Source organism: Rhinichthys klamathensis, unplaced genomic scaffold, assembly GCF_029890125.1.
Source record: "Rhinichthys klamathensis goyatoka isolate OS25496 unplaced genomic scaffold, OSU_Roscu_1.1 h1tg000462l_1, whole genome shotgun sequence".
Lineage (NCBI taxonomy): Eukaryota > Metazoa > Chordata > Actinopteri > Cypriniformes > Leuciscidae > Rhinichthys > Rhinichthys klamathensis.
In genome coordinates this window covers 977,501-992,380 of record NW_026606951.1, presented here as the reverse complement: position 1 = coordinate 992,380, position 14,880 = coordinate 977,501, and the positions used below count along the sequence as shown (strand labels likewise).

Below are 14,880 nucleotides of genomic sequence, written 5' to 3'. Positions count from 1 at the left end.
CTGACAGCACAGCTTTATCAGTGTGTGTGTGTGTGTGTGTGTGTCTGACAGCACAGCTTCATCAGTGTGTGTGTGTGTGTGTGTGTGTGTGTCTGACAGCACAGCTTTATCAGTGTGTGTGTGTGTGTGTGTGTCTGACAGCACAGCTTCATCAGTGTGTGTGTGTCTGACAGCACAGCTTCATCAGTGTGTGTGTGTGTGTGTGTGTGTGTGTGTGTGTGTGTGTCTGACAGGACAGCTTTATCAGTGTGTGTGTGTGTGTGTCTGACAGCACAGCTTCATCAGTGTGTGTGTGTCTGAGCACAGCTTCATCAGTGTGTGTGTGTGTGTGTGTGTGTCTGACAGCACAGCTTCATCAGTGTGTGTGTGTGTGTGTGTGTGTGTCTGACAGCACAGCTTCATCAGTGTGTGTGTGTGTGTGTGTCTGACAGCACAGCTTTATCAGTGTGTGTGTGTGTGTGTGTGTCTGACAGCACAGCTTCATCAGTGTGTGTGTGTGTGTGTGTGTGTCTGACAGCACAGCTTTATCAGTGTGTGTGTGTGTGTGTGTGTGTCTGACAGCACAGCTTCATCAGTGTGTGTGTGTCTGACAGCACAGCTTCATCAGTGTGTGTGTGTGTGTGTCTGACAGCACAGCTTTATCAGTGTGTGTGTGTGTGTGTCTTACAGCACAGCTTCATCAGTGTGTGTGTGTGTGTGTGTGTGTGTGTGTCTGACAGCACAGCTTTATCAGTGTGTGTGTGTGTGTGTGTGTGTGTCTGACAGCACAGCTTCATCAGTGTGTGTGTGTGTCTGACAGCACAGCTTCATCAGTGTGTGTGTGTGTGTGTGTGTGTGTGTGTGTCTGACAGCACAGCTTTATCAGTGTGTGTGTGTCTGACTGCACAGCTTCATCAGTGTGTGTGTGTGTGTGTGTGTGTCTGACAGCACAGCTTCATCAGTGTGTGTGTGTCTGACAGCACAGCTTTATCAGTGTGTGTGTGTGTGTCTGACAGCACAGCTTCATCAGTGTGTGTGTGTGTGTATGACAGCACAGCTTCATCAGTGTGTGTGTGTGTCTGACAGCACAGCTTCATCAGTGTGTGTGTGTGTGTGTGTGTCTGACAGCACAGCTTCATCAGTGTGTGTGTGTGTGTGTCTGACAGCACAGCTTTATCAGTGTGTGTGTGTGTGTGTGTGTGTGTGTGTGTGTGTCTGTCTGACAGCACAGCTTCATCAGTGTGTGTGTGTGTCTGACAGCACAGCTTTATCAGTGTGTGTGTGTGTGTGTGTGTGTGTGTCTGACAGCACAGCTTTATCAGTGTGTGTGTGTGTGTGTGTGTGTGTCTGACAGCACAGCTTCATCAGTGTGTGTGTGTGTGTGTGTGTGTGTGTGTGTCTGACAGCACAGCTTCATCAGTGTGTGTGTGTGTGTGTGTGTGTGTGTGTCTGACAGCACAGCTTCATCAGTGTGTGTGTGTGTGTGTGTGTGTGTCTGACAGCACAGCTTCATCAGTGTGTGTGTGTGTGTGTGTGTGTGTGTCTGACAGCACAGCTTTATCAGTGTGTGTGTGTGTGTGTGTGTCTGACAGCACAGCTTCATCAGTGTGTGTGTGTGTGTGTGTGTGTCTGACAGCACAGCTTCATCAGTGTGTGTGTGTGTGTGTGTCTGACAGCACAGCTTCATAAGTGTGTGTGTGTGTGTGTCTGACAGCACAGCTTCATCAGTGTGTGTGTGTGTGTGTGTGTGTGTCTGACAGCACAGCTTTATCAGTGTGTGTGTGTGTGTGTGTGTGTCTGACAGCACAGCTTCATCAGTGTGTGTGTGTGTGTCTGACAGCACAGCTTTATCAGTGTGTGTGTGTGTGTGTGTGTCTGACAGCACAGCTTCATCAGTGTGTGTGTGTGTGTGTGTCTGACAGCACAGCTTCATCAGTGTGTGTGTGTCTGACAGCACAGCTTTATCAGTGTGTGTGTGTCTGACAGCACAGCTTTATCAGTGTGTGTGTGTGTGTGTGTGTGTGTGTGTGTGTGACAGCACAGCTTCATCAGTGTGTGTGTGTGTGTGTGTCTGACAGCACAGCTTCATCAGTGTGTGTGTGTGTCTGACAGCACAGCTTCATCAGTGTGTGTGTGTGTGTGTGTCTGACAGCACAGCTTCATCAGTGTGTGTGTGTGTGTGTGTGTGTCTGACAGCACAGCTTCATCAGTGTGTGTGTGTGTCTGACAGCACAGCTTCATCAGTGTGTGTGTGTGTGTGTCTGACAGCACAACTTCATCAGTGTGTGTGTGTGTCTGACAGCACAGCTTCATCAGTGTGTGTGTGTGTGTGTGTCTGACAGCACAGCTTTATCAGTGTGTGTGTGTGTGTGTGTGTCTGACAGCACAGCTTCATCAGTGTGTGTGTGTGTGTCTGACAGCACAGCTTTATCAGTGTGTGTGTGTGTGTTTGTCTGACAGCACAGCTTCATCAGTGTGTGTGTGTGTGTGTCTGACTGCACAGCTTCATCAGAGTGTGTGTGTGTTTGTGTGTGTGTCTGACTGCACAGCTTCGTGTGTGTGTGTGTGTGTGTGTGTGTGTGTGACAGCACAGCTTCATCAGTGTGTGTGTGTGTGTGTGTGTGTGTGTGTGTGTGTGTCTGACTGCACAGCTTCATCAGAGTGTGTGTGTTTGTGTGTGTGTCTGACTGCACAGCTTCGTGTGTGTGTGTGTGTGTGACAGCACAGCTTCATCAGTGTGTGTGTGTGACAGCACAGCTTCATCAGTGTGTGTGTGTGTGTGTGTGTGTCTGACAGCACAGCTTCATCTGTGTGTGTGTGTGTGTGTGTGTGTGTGTGTCTGACTGCACAGCTTCATCAGAGTGTGTGTTTGTGTGTGTGTGTGACAGCACAGCTTCATCTGTGTGTGTGTGTGTGTGTGTGTGTGTGTCTGACAGCACAGCTTCATCAGTGTGTGTGTGTCTGACAGCACAGCTTCATCAGTGTGTGTGTGTTGCAGGCGACGGCTGGCTGTACTGCGTGAGCAGGAACGAGTGGAGGCCGTTTGATCACGAACACACACAGCGGCCCAGGTGACCCTCCTCGTCTCTGTCATGATGATCTCCATGTGTGTGTGGTTCTGCCGGTTTCATGTGTGTTTTCTGCAGACTGTGGCACACGGCGTGTTTAGGCGCTGACGGGGAAGTGTTTGTGTTTGGAGGATGTGCAAATAATCTGCTCTCTCATCAACAAGCGGTGAGCAAAATATCAATATTTACTCCCTTATAACACGCAAACGCTGCTAATGCTGAAGCCGGAGTCAGTGAGGTTAGTTTAGCTAACTCTGTCCGGCCTCAGTTCGAGCTAACTCTGTCCGGCCTCAGTTCGAGCTAACTCTGTCCGGCCTCAGTTTGAGCTAACTCTGTCCGGCCTCAGTTCGAGCTAACTCTGTCCGGCCTCAGTTCGAGCTAACTCTGTCCGGCCTCAGTTCGAGCTAACTCTGTCCGGCCTCAGTTCGAGCTAACTCTGTCCGGCCTCAGTTCGAGCTAACTCTGTCCGGCCGGCCTCAGTTCGAGCTAACTCTGTCCGGCCGGCCTCAGTTCGAGCTAACTCTGTCCGGCCGGCCTCAGTTCGAGCTAACTCTGTCCGGCCTCAGTTTGAGCTAACTCTGTCCGGCCTCAGTTCGAGCTAACTCTGTCCGGCCTCAGTTCGAGCTAACTCTGTCCGGCCTCAGTTCGAGCTAACTCTGTCCGGCCTCAGTTCGAGCTAACTCTGTCCGGCCTCAGTTCGAGCTAACTCTGTCCGGCCGGCCTCAGTTCGAGCTAACTCTGTCCGGCCGGCCTCAGTTCGAGCTAACTCTGTCCGGCCGGCCTCAGTTCGAGCTAACTCTGTCCGGCCGGCCTCAGTTCGAGCTAACTCTGTCCGGCCTCAGTTTGAGCTAACTCTGTCCGGCCTCAGTTCGAGCTAACTCTGTCCGGCCGGCCTCAGTTCGAGCTAACTCTGTCCGGCCGGCCTCAGTTCGAGCTAACTCTGTCCGGCCTCAGTTTGAGCTAACTCTGTCCGGCCTCAGTTCGAGCTAACTCTGTTCGGCCTCAGTTTGAGCTAACTCTGTTCGGCCTCAGTTCGAGCTAACTCTGTCCGGCCTCAGTTCGAGCTAACTCTGTCCGGCCTCAGTTTGAGCTAACTCTGTCCGGCCTCAGTTTGAGCTAACTCTGTCCGGCCTCAGTTTGAGCTAACTCTGTCCGGCCTCAGTTTGAGCTAACTCTGTCCGGCCTCAGTTTGAGCTAACTCTGTCCGGCCTCAGTTTGAGCTAACTCTGTTCGGCCTCAGTTCGAGCTAACTCTGTCCGGCCTCAGTTTGAGCTAACTCTGTCCGGCCTCAGTTCGAGCTAACTCTGTCCGGCCTCAGTTCGAGCTAACTCTGTTCGGCCTCAGTTCGAGCTAACTCTGTCCGGCCTCAGTTTGAGCTAACTCTGTTCGGCCTCAGTTCGAGCTAACTCTGTTCGGCCTCAGTTCGAGCTAACTCTGTCCGGCCTCAGTTCGAGCTAACTCTGTCCGGCCTCAGTTTGAGCTAACTCTGTTCGGCCTCAGTTCGAGCTAACTCTGTCCGGCCTCAGTTCGAGCTAACTCTGTCCGGCCTCAGTTTGAGCTCACTCTGTTCGGCCTCAGTTCGAGCTAACTCTGTCCGGCCTCAGTTTGAGCTAACTCTGTCCGGCCTCAGTTTGAGCTAACTCTGTCTGGCCTCAGTTTGAGCTAACTCTGTTCGGCCTCAGTTCGAGCTAACTCTGTCCGGCCTCAGTTTGAGCAAACTCTTTCCGGCCTCAGTTTGAGCTAACTCTGTCCGGCCTCAGTTTGAGCTAACTCTGTCCGGCCTCAGTTTGAGCTAACTCTGTCCGGCCTCAGTTTGAGCTAACTCTGTCCGGCCTCAGTTTGAGCTAACTCTGTCCGGCCGGCCTCAGTTTGAGCTAACTCTGTCCGGCCGGCCTCAGTTTGAGCTAACTCTGTCCGGCCGGCCTCAGTTTGAGCTAACTCTGTCCGGCCTCAGTTTGAGCTAACTCTGTCCGGCCTCAGTTTGAGCTAACTCTGTCCGGCCTCAGTTTGAGCTAACTCTGTCCGGCCGGCCTCAGTTTGAGCTAACTCTGTCCGGCCGGCCTCAGTTTGAGCTAACTCTGTCCGGCCTCAGTTTGAGCTAACTCTGTTCAGCCTCAGTTCGAGCTAACTCTGTCCGGCCTCAGGAAGCCGGACTGCTCCTCACACTGAGAGTTTATTCCTGCCTTGTAAATGCGTTTACGTTCATGATATTTGCCATGAGAAGTGAAGTGAATCAAACCTTCGGTGCGGTCGGCTGTTCGCTTCACTCGGCTGTTGGTCAAACTCTGGATCGACCCGAGTAGACGGAGCGTTTATAGCGAGCTGAACCGGGCCGGGTTTGTGTGGTTTCGTCAGCTCCATCTATTCATCACAGAGCTAGTGAGGAGAAAACAAACGCTCACCTGTAGTCTGAAGGCAGACACACACACACACACACACACACAAGCTCGTCTCAGTGTAGAACGGTTCAGATCTAGCATGAGTCCTGCACTCCTCTTTCTGCTCCAGTCTCAGTGCACTTGTTTCTTCTTTCATTTGTATTTACAGGCTCACAGCAACGAATTACTGGTTTTCACGGTTCAGCCCAAATCTCTGGTCAGGTGAGTGGCTCTCCACAGTGTTGATCGTGTGTGTGTGTGTGTGTGTGTGTCCTCAGGCTGTGTTGATCGTGTGTGTGTGTGTGTGTGTGTGTCCTCAGGCTGTGTTGATCGTGTGTGTGTGTGTGTGTGTGTGTCCTCAGGCTGTGTTGATCGTGTGTGTGTGTGTGTGTCCTCAGGCTGTGTTGATCGTGTGTGTGTGTGTGTGTCCTCAGGCTGTGTTGATCGTGTGTGTGTGTGTGTGTGTGTGTGTCCTCAGGCTGTGTTGATCATGTGTATGTGTGTGTGTGTCCTCAGGCTGTGTTGATCGTGTGTGTGTGTGTGTGTGTCCTCAGGCTGTGTTGATCGTGTGTGTGTGTGTGTGTGTGTGTCTTCTCAGGCTGTGTTGATCGTGTGTGTGTGTGTGTGTGTGTGTGTGTGTGTGTGTCCTCAGGCTGTGTTGATCGTGTGTGTGTGTGTGTGTCCTCAGGCTGTGTTGATCGTGTGTGTGTGTGTGTGTCCTCAGGCTGTGTTGATCGTGTGTGTGTGTGTGTGTGTGTGTGTCCTCAGGCTGTGTTGATCGTGTGTGTGTGTGTGTGTCCTCAGGCTGTGTTGATCGTGTGTGTGTGTGTGTGTGTGTGTGTGTGTGTCCTCAGGCTGTGTTGATCGTGTGTGTGTGTGTGTGTCCTCAGGCTGTGTTGATCGTGTGTGTGTGTGTGTGTCCTCAGGCTGTGTTGATCGTGTGTGTGTGAGTGTGTGTGTCCTCAGGCTGTGTTGATCATGTGTGTGTGTGTGTGTGTCCTTAGGCTGTGTTGATCATGTGTGTGTGTGTGTGTGTCCTCAGGCTGTGTTGATCGTGTGTGTGTGTGTGTGTGTGTGTGTGTCCTCAGGCTGTGTTGATCATGTGTGTGTGTGTGTGTGTGTGTCCTCAGGCTGTGTTGATCGTGTGTGTGTGTGTCCTCAGGCTGTGTTGATCGTGTGTGTGTGTGTGTCCTCAGGCTGTGTTGATCATGTGTGTGTGTGTGTGTCCTCAGGCTGTGTTGATCATGTGTGTGTGTGTGTGTCCTCAAGCTGTGTTGATCGTGTGTGTGTGTGTGTGTGTCTCCTCAGGCTGTGTTGATCATGTGTGTGTGTGTGTGTGTCCTCAGGCTGTGTTGATCGTGTGTGTGTGTGTGTGTGTGTCCTCAGGCTGTGTTGATCGTGTGTGTGTGTGTGTGTGTCCTCAGGCTGTTGATCGTGTGTGTGTGTGTGTGTGTGTGTGTGTGTGTGTGTGTGTGTCCTCAGGCTGTGTTGATCGTGTGTGTGTGTGTGTGTGTCCTCAGGCTGTGTTGATCATGTGTGTGTGTGTGTGTGTCCTCAGGCTGTGTTGATCGTGTGTGTGTGTGTGTGTGTGTGTGTGTGTGTGTGTCTCCTCAGGCTGTGTTGATCATGTGTGTGTGTGTCCTCAGGCTGTGTTGATCGTGTGTGTGTGTGTGTGTGTCCTCAGGCTGTGTTGATCGTGTGTGTGTGTGTGTGTGTGTCTCCCCTCAGGCTGTGTTGATCGTGTGTGTGTCTCCTCAGGCTGTGTTGATCATGTGTGTGTGTCTCCTCAGGCTGTGTTGATCATGTGTGTGTGTCTCCTCAGGCTGTGTTGATCGTGTGTGTGTGTGTGTGTGTCCTCAGGCTGTGTTGATCGTGTGTGTGTGTGTGTCCTCAGGCTGTGTTGATCGTGTGTGTGTCTCCTCAGGCTGTGTTGATCATGTGTGTGTGTCTCCTCAGGCTGTGTTGATCATGTGTGTGTGTCTCCTCAGGCTGTGTTGATCGTGTGTGTGTGTGTGTGTCTCCTCAGGCTGTGTTGATCATGTGTGTGTGTGTGTGTGTGTGTCCTCAGGCTGTGTTGATCGTGTGTGTGTGTGTGTGTGTCCTCAGGCTGTGTTGATCGTGTGTGTGTGTGTGTGTGTGTCTCCCCTCAGGCTGTGTTGATCGTGTGTGTGTCTCCTCAGGCTGTGTTGATCATGTGTGTGTGTCTCCTCAGGCTGTGTTGATCGTGTGTGTGTGTGTGTGTCTCCTCAGGCTGTGTTGATCATGTGTGTGTGTGTGTGTGTGTGTCCTCAGGCTGTGTTGATCGTGTGTGTGTGTGTGTGTGTCCTCAGGCTGTGTTGATCGTGTGTGTGTGTGTGTGTGTGTCTCCCCTCAGGCTGTGTTGATCGTGTGTGTGTCTCCTCAGGCTGTGTTGATCATGTGTGTGTGTCTCCTCAGGCTGTGTTGATCATGTGTGTGTGTCTCCTCAGGCTGTGTTGATCGTGTGTGTGTGTGTGTGTGTCCTCAGGCTGTGTTGATCGTGTGTGTGTGTGTGTCCTCAGGCTGTGTTGATCGTGTGTGTGTCTCCTCAGGCTGTGTTGATCATGTGTGTGTGTCTCCTCAGGCTGTGTTGATCATGTGTGTGTGTCTCCTCAGGCTGTGTTGATCGTGTGTGTGTGTGTGTGTCTCCTCAGGCTGTGTTGATCATGTGTGTGTGTGTGTGTGTGTGTCCTCAGGCTGTGTTGATCGTGTGTGTGTGTGTCCTCAGGCTGTGTTGATCGTGTGTGTGTGTCTCCTCAGGCTGTGTTGATCGTGTGTGTGTGTGTGTGTCTCCTCAGGCTGTGTTGATCATGTGTGTGTGTGTGTGTGTGTGTGTGTGTGTGTGTGTCCTCAGGCTGTGTTGATCGTGTGTGTGTGTGTGTCCTCAGGCTGTGTTGATCGTGTGTGTGTGTGTCTCCTCAGGCTGTGTTGATCGTGTGTGTGTGTGTCTCCTCAGGCTGTGTTGATCGTGTGTGTGTGTGTGTCTCCTCAGGCTGTGTTGATCGTGTGTGTGTGTGTCTCCTCAGGCTGTGTTGATCATGTGTGTGTGTGTGTGTGTGTGTGTGTGTGTCCTCAGGCTGTGTTGATCGTGTGTGTGTGTGTGTCTCCTCAGGCTGTGTTGATCATGTGTGTGTGTGTCTCCTCAGGCTGTGTTGATCGTGTGTGTGTGTGTGTCTCCTCAGGCTGTGTTGATCGTGTGTGTGTGTGTCTCCTCAGGCTGTGTTGATCGTGTGTGTGTGTGTCTCCTCAGGCTGTGTTGATCGTGTGTGTGTCTCCTCAGGCTGTGTTGATCGTGTGTGTGTGTGTGTCTCCTCAGGCTGTGTTGATCATGTGTGTGTGTGTGTGTGTGTGTGTGTGTGTGTCCTCAGGCTGTGTTGATCGTGTGTGTGTGTGTGTCTCCTCAGGCTGTGTTGATCATGTGTGTGTGTCTCCTCAGGCTGTGTTGATCATGTGTGTGTGTGTCCTCAGGCTGTGTTGATCGTGTGTGTGTGTGTGTCTCCTCAGGCTGTGTTGATCATGTGTGTGTGTGTGTGTGTGTGTGTCCTCAGGCTGTGTTGATCGTGTGTGTGTGTGTCCTCAGGCTGTGTTGATCATGTGTGTGTGTGTGTGTCCTCAGGCTGTGTTCAGACGTGGCCGTCCGGCACCAGAAGCATCTTCAGCACTCGTGGGACGTTCTGCCTAAAGCCCTGTTCCAGCAGCTGCAGCAGAGGATCATGGGACACTCCTGAAGACAATCACACCAGAACACGTGGAGAACCATCGCCAGAGACTGTCATGAGACTCGTGTAGCAGAAGAATGGTTTACTCCGCCGGACAACACAAAAACCATCCCTGAACTGATTTCAACATTTTCAAATAGATTCTGAACAGCAGATCTGCATTAACTCGTCGCTCTCGACGCCGTTCTGCTCCTCAGTGTGACACAATCTCCCAATCGCAAGCATACCATCAACACTTTGTGTACAAAACACTAACATTTAAAGAAGGAACTGAAATCTGTTTTCCAAACCTTTGATTCACACATTTACTGAAACGAGACCATATGATTCACCACCTGATCCAGTCCAGACGTTCTGATGCAGATTTGTACCACAAGCCGAAATGTTGTTAATCTGTTTTTTGTTGTTTTTGATTTTTCCAATGTGTAAAATAAATGAAGCAGTGTTCACATTTATACTGTGATTTTGATTTATTTATTATTAAATCCAACGAGTTGAAGGGAAATGATGTGTTTTTAAAACACAAAGCTCAGGGTGTTCTGTCATCAAACACATGTGACTCTCCAGTCTGTGAGAAGGCGGTTCAGAGCATGATGGGATGCGCTTCACTTCTTCTTCGCTGCTAAGAGGTTCGGCGCCGACACCTTCACCTTCCCAGGCATGTTCCTGGACAGATCCGTGTCCTGTAAAACAGCGGCGTCACATGACTGATCCCGGCCAATCACCAGAGGCACAGACACGAGCTTCACATACCTTGACGCTCCGGAACAAGTCTTTCTCTCGAGCGCTGGCATCTTTCCCTCGCATGAAGCTCAGCACGGCCGTGCGGGCAGCTGCGCACACACACACACACACACACACACACACACACACACACACACACACACTCGTTAGGTCACATTCACACACACTTACAGCATTATCGCTTTACATAAAGCCAATCTTTACCTTTGCCCTTTTTCTGAGTCCCTGGCGTTAATTTTACTTTGTACCTGGAGTCAAAACAGGGCAGAATGTTGATTAAGCTCTGAGAGTGTTAATATGTGGCGTTGTGAATCTGTTAAACTGAATCCTGAAAGCACACTTGTAGTTGGCGAGCGCCATGTAGGGAGCGCAGACGGGCACGGAGAACATCAGCACATCGTCCGGGTGCGGCAGACCGGTCAGAGAGTCCAGAACGTCCTGATACACAACACTCACAATCACACATATCCAGTAATAAAGCTCAATCATACATCATAACTCGGACAGGAAGTCTGATTTCCACTTCCTGTTTGTCCTGCTTCCCTCACCTCAGCCACAGGGTTGTCCACGTCCTCCGTCTCCTGCAACACAACCACAGCTCAGTCAGTCCCACACTCACGACACAGAGCACGTGTAGTGTCTCGCCCAGAGCTGTACCTTGGAGTCGGGATCTTCGGCTTCGGCGTCTGCGCTCGGGCGGGCGATGGCCACGGCCTCGGGCTTCACAACCGCTTTCTGAGGAGGAGGAGGAGGAGGATGTTTCCTGACCGGCTCTTCTTTTATCCTCCCTTTCTTGCCCTTCTTCGGCTTCTCCTCCTTGCGGGATCCTGCGGACTGTCATGAGGAGGACAGACATACACTCAGGATATTTCCCCGAGCTCGTGTTATACGCATGTGAGACTGTGACTGACCCCCAATAGCTTCATCATCATCTCCCGGTCCTCTTCATCCTGGTCTTTGTACTTGTCCTTCATCTTCTTCAGTTTGTTCTGAGAGAAACAGGCATCAGTGGCTGGATCAGCTGACCGTGACAGTGCTGGTGGAGCTTAGGGTTACTCACCTTCTGTCCTCTCTTCAGCGGCTCGGTGGCCCCGCTCCTGCGCTCCGGCTCTGTGGCCCCGCCGCTCCTGCGCTCCGGCTCTGTGGCCCCGCCGCTCCTGCGCTCCGGCTCTGTGGCCCCGCCGCTCCTGCGCTCCGGCTCTGTGGCCCCGCCGCTCCTGCGCTCCGGCTCTGTGGCCCCGCCGCTCCTGCGCTCCGGCTCTGTGGCCCCGCCGCTCCTGCGCTCCGGCTCTGTGGCCCCGCCGCTCCTGCGCTCCGGCTCTGTGGCCCCGCCGCTCCTGCGCTCCGGCTCTGTGGTCCCGCCGCTCCTGCGCTCCGGCTCTGTGGCCCCGCCGCTCCTGCGCTCCGGCTCGGTGGCCCCGCTCCTGCGCTCCGCACCGCTGGGAGTCTCCGCGTCTGTGGCGCCGCTCTCCTCGGGACCGTCCACACTCTCCGGCCTCTGCTTCTTCATGTCCCTGGTGACAGCAACAGGTGTTAGTGTGTGTGTGTGTCGTCTCACCTGCGCTGTTGTGTGTGTGGTCTCACCTGCGCTGTCTGGCCGTCAGGTGTTTTCTCCCATGAGCCTCGGCTGTGCTTGCCTGCAGGACACACACACTTTAAACATCTGCACATTGAGTTTAAACGGAGTCATGTGATCAGTTGGTCACGCACCTGATGCGACTCGCCCTGCGTGAAGGCGTTGGTGTGAAGAGTCCTGTGGAGAGAGAAACACGGACTGAAGCTATCGCCCCGTCACGCACGCACACACACGCACACCTGCGCACACACCAGCACACACACAAGCACACACACCAGCACACACACACATGCACACCTGTTGGGCTGCAGATGTGACAGGGAGATGCTGGTGTCGGGGAAGCTGATCTCGGCGCTCTGGTCTTCCTCGTCTCTGGTGTTGCTCTCGGCCTGCGGCTCCTCCTCCTCCTCCTCCTCTTCCTCACGCTCGCTGTCTTCACCTGACACACAGCACAGAGTTTGAGTATCTGACGGGGGCTTGAGAATGAGGAGAGATGATGATGATGTTCATGAACCTAAGAGTTCGTCTCCTTCCTCCAGGAGGTCTGCAGTGCTGGACGCCACGTCCTCTTCCTCATCCAGGGTCTTCATCTTCCTCTCTCCTCGATGCCTGAAGACACTCTGATCATCGACCTGCAACAGCAGAAGAAGAGAGTCCTGATGACGATGATCACATGACCACTGATAACCGATGATAAACAACAGCGTCTTCACCTTGAACAGAAACCCAAAGCCCATGATCAGATATGATGGAGGTAGGAAGTTTTTCTTCCCTGTGGAAAAGCCAAAAAGAACATTTAGTGATCTTCCCCATATAGTGATCTGCAGATGAGCTGACCTCTGACCTCTGATCATGAAGCTGCCGGTGGTCAGGTACTCTCCCGTCGGAGCGGTTTTGGTCACCTGATGATGATGGACCCACCAGGCGCTGGTGATGACCTTGGCGTCCCAGGCCGCGCTGTAGCAGACGCCCATGGTGCCGGCCTCGGTCAGCGTGCGGGGGGGAACCGGCTGGCCTGCGGGAGCAGAGCACGCTCATGAGTACTAGCACAGGTCAAAGGTCACGGGGTCGATTCCCAGGTAACGCATGAACTGATCACATGTAATAATTCAATGCAATGCAAGTCGCTTTGGATAAAAGCCTCTGCCAAGGAGAGCTTTGAGTTCAGTCACCTGATCAGGACAGTTTCACGCTATAAACTCGACCTATCAGACCAAACGTCAATCACTGTCACTCCCTCACTGTCACTCAATCACTGTCACTCAATCACTGTCACTCAATCACTGTCACTCACTCACTGTCACTCACTCACTGTCACTCACTCACTGTCACTCACTCACTGTCACTCACTCACTGTCACTCACTCACTGTCACTCAATCACTGTCACTCACTGTCACTCACTCACTGTCACTCACTCACTGTCACTCACTCACTGTCACTCAACCACTGTCACTCACTCACTGTCACTCACTGTCACTCACTCACTGTCACTCACTCACTGTCACTCACTCACTGTCACTCAACCACTGTCACTCACTCACTGTCACTCACTCACTGTCACTCACTCACTGTCACTCAATCACTGTCACTCACTGTCACTCACTCACTGTCACTCACTCACTGTCACTCACTCACTGTCACTCACTCACTGTCACTCACTCACTGTCACTCAATCACTGTCACTCAATCACTGTCACTCACTCACTGTCACTCACTCACTGTCACTCAACCACTGTCACTCAATCACTGTCACTCAATCACTGTCACTCAATCACTGTCACTCACTCACTGTCACTCACTCACTGTCACTCAATCACTGTCACTCAATCACTGTCACTCAATCACTGTCACTCACTCACTGTCACTCACTCACTGTCACTCACTCACTGTCACTCACTCACTGTCACTCAACCACTGTCACTCAACCACTGTCACTCACTCACTGTCACTCACTCACTGTCACTCACTCACTGTCACTCACTGTCACTCACTCACTGTCACTCACTCACTGTCACTCACTCACTGTCACTCAACCACTGTCACTCAACCACTGTCACTCACTCACTGTCACTCACTCACTGTCACTCACTCACTGTCACTCACTCACTGTCACTCAATCACTGTCACTCACTGTCACTCACTCACTGTCACTCACTCACTGTCACTCAACCACTGTCACTCACTCACTGTCACTCACTCACTGTCACTCACTCACTGTCACTCACTCACTGTCACTCAATCACTGTCACTCACTGTCACTCACTCACTGTCACTCACTCACTGTCACTCAATCACTGTCACTCACTCACTGTCACTCACTCACTGTCACTCACTCACTGTCACTCACTCACTGTCACTCACTCACTGTCACTCACTCACTGTCACTCAATCACTGTCACTCAATCACTGTCACTCACTCACTGTCACTCACTCACTGTCACTCAACCACTGTCACTCAATCACTGTCACTCAATCACTGTCACTCACTCACTGTCACTCACTCACTGTCACTCAATCACTGTCACTCAATCACTGTCACTCAATCACTGTCACTCACTCACTGTCACTCACTCACTGTCACTCAATCACTGTCACTCAATCACTGTCACTCAATCACTGTCACTGTCACTCAATCACTGTCACTCAATCACTGTCACTCACTCACTGTCACTCAATCACTGTCACTCACTGTCACTCACTCACTGTCACTCACTCACTGTCACTCAACCACTGTCACTCACTCACTGTCACTCACTCACTGTCACTCACTCACTGTCACTCACTCACTGTCACTCAATCACTGTCACTCACTGTCACTCACTCACTGTCACTCACTCACTGTCACTCACTCACTGTCACTCAATCACTGTCACTCACTCACTGTCACTCACTCACTGTCACTCACTCACTGTCACTCAATCACTGTCACTCACTCACTGTCACTCAATCACTGTCACTCAATCACTGTCACTCACTCACTGTCACTCACTCACTGTCACTCAATCACTGTCACTCAACCACTGTCACTCACTCACTGTCACTCACTCACTGTCACTCACTCACTGTCACTCACTCACTGTCACTCACTCACTGTCACTCACTCACTGTCACTCAATCACTGTCACTCACTCACTGTCACTCACTCACTGTCACTCAATCACTGTCACTCACTCACTGTCACTCACTCACTGTCACTCAACCACTGTCACTCACTCACTGTCACTCAACCACTGTCACTCACTCACTGTCACTCACTCACTGTCACTCACTCACTGTCACTCAATCACTGTCACTCAACCACTGTCACTCACTCACTGTCACTCACTCACTGTCACTCACTCACTGTCACTCACTCACTGTCACTCAATCACTGTCACTCACTCACTGTCACTCACTC

At 51.9% G+C, this 14,880-nt stretch overlaps 2 protein-coding genes across 5 annotated transcripts in view; one reads left to right on the top strand and one right to left on the bottom strand.

The window, feature by feature from the left end:
* klhdc2 (kelch domain containing 2) overlaps positions 1 to 9,614 on the top strand; it is a 33,827-nt gene extending 24,213 nt beyond the window's left edge. For 3 of the 4 annotated variants that reach the window (XM_056236754.1, XM_056236752.1, XM_056236753.1), the window contains 4 exons: positions 2,978 to 3,050; positions 3,126 to 3,213; positions 5,595 to 5,647; positions 9,060 to 9,614. In XM_056236754.1, the coding sequence (XP_056092729.1) occupies positions 2,978 to 3,050; positions 3,126 to 3,213; positions 5,595 to 5,647; positions 9,060 to 9,171 (326 nt within the window). In that variant the 3' untranslated portion in view covers positions 9,172 to 9,614. The remainder of the gene's footprint in view (positions 1 to 2,977; positions 3,051 to 3,125; positions 3,214 to 5,594; positions 5,648 to 9,059) is intronic. The other variant, XM_056236755.1, reaches the window with a different exon arrangement.
* LOC130071823 (ribosome quality control complex subunit NEMF-like) overlaps positions 9,230 to 14,880 on the bottom strand; it is a 46,056-nt gene continuing 40,405 nt past the window's right edge. The window contains exons 18-31 of the mRNA XM_056236713.1: positions 12,327 to 12,497; positions 12,196 to 12,254; positions 11,997 to 12,114; positions 11,780 to 11,921; positions 11,617 to 11,659; positions 11,491 to 11,543; positions 10,967 to 11,420; positions 10,818 to 10,895; positions 10,564 to 10,740; positions 10,455 to 10,487; positions 10,247 to 10,344; positions 10,111 to 10,154; positions 9,916 to 9,995; positions 9,230 to 9,845 (exon numbers count right to left, since the gene is read on the bottom strand). Of these exons, the coding sequence (XP_056092688.1) occupies positions 9,768 to 9,845; positions 9,916 to 9,995; positions 10,111 to 10,154; positions 10,247 to 10,344; positions 10,455 to 10,487; positions 10,564 to 10,740; positions 10,818 to 10,895; positions 10,967 to 11,420; positions 11,491 to 11,543; positions 11,617 to 11,659; positions 11,780 to 11,921; positions 11,997 to 12,114; positions 12,196 to 12,254; positions 12,327 to 12,497 (1,628 nt within the window). The 3' untranslated portion in view covers positions 9,230 to 9,767. The remainder of the gene's footprint in view (positions 9,846 to 9,915; positions 9,996 to 10,110; positions 10,155 to 10,246; positions 10,345 to 10,454; positions 10,488 to 10,563; positions 10,741 to 10,817; positions 10,896 to 10,966; positions 11,421 to 11,490; positions 11,544 to 11,616; positions 11,660 to 11,779; positions 11,922 to 11,996; positions 12,115 to 12,195; positions 12,255 to 12,326; positions 12,498 to 14,880) is intronic.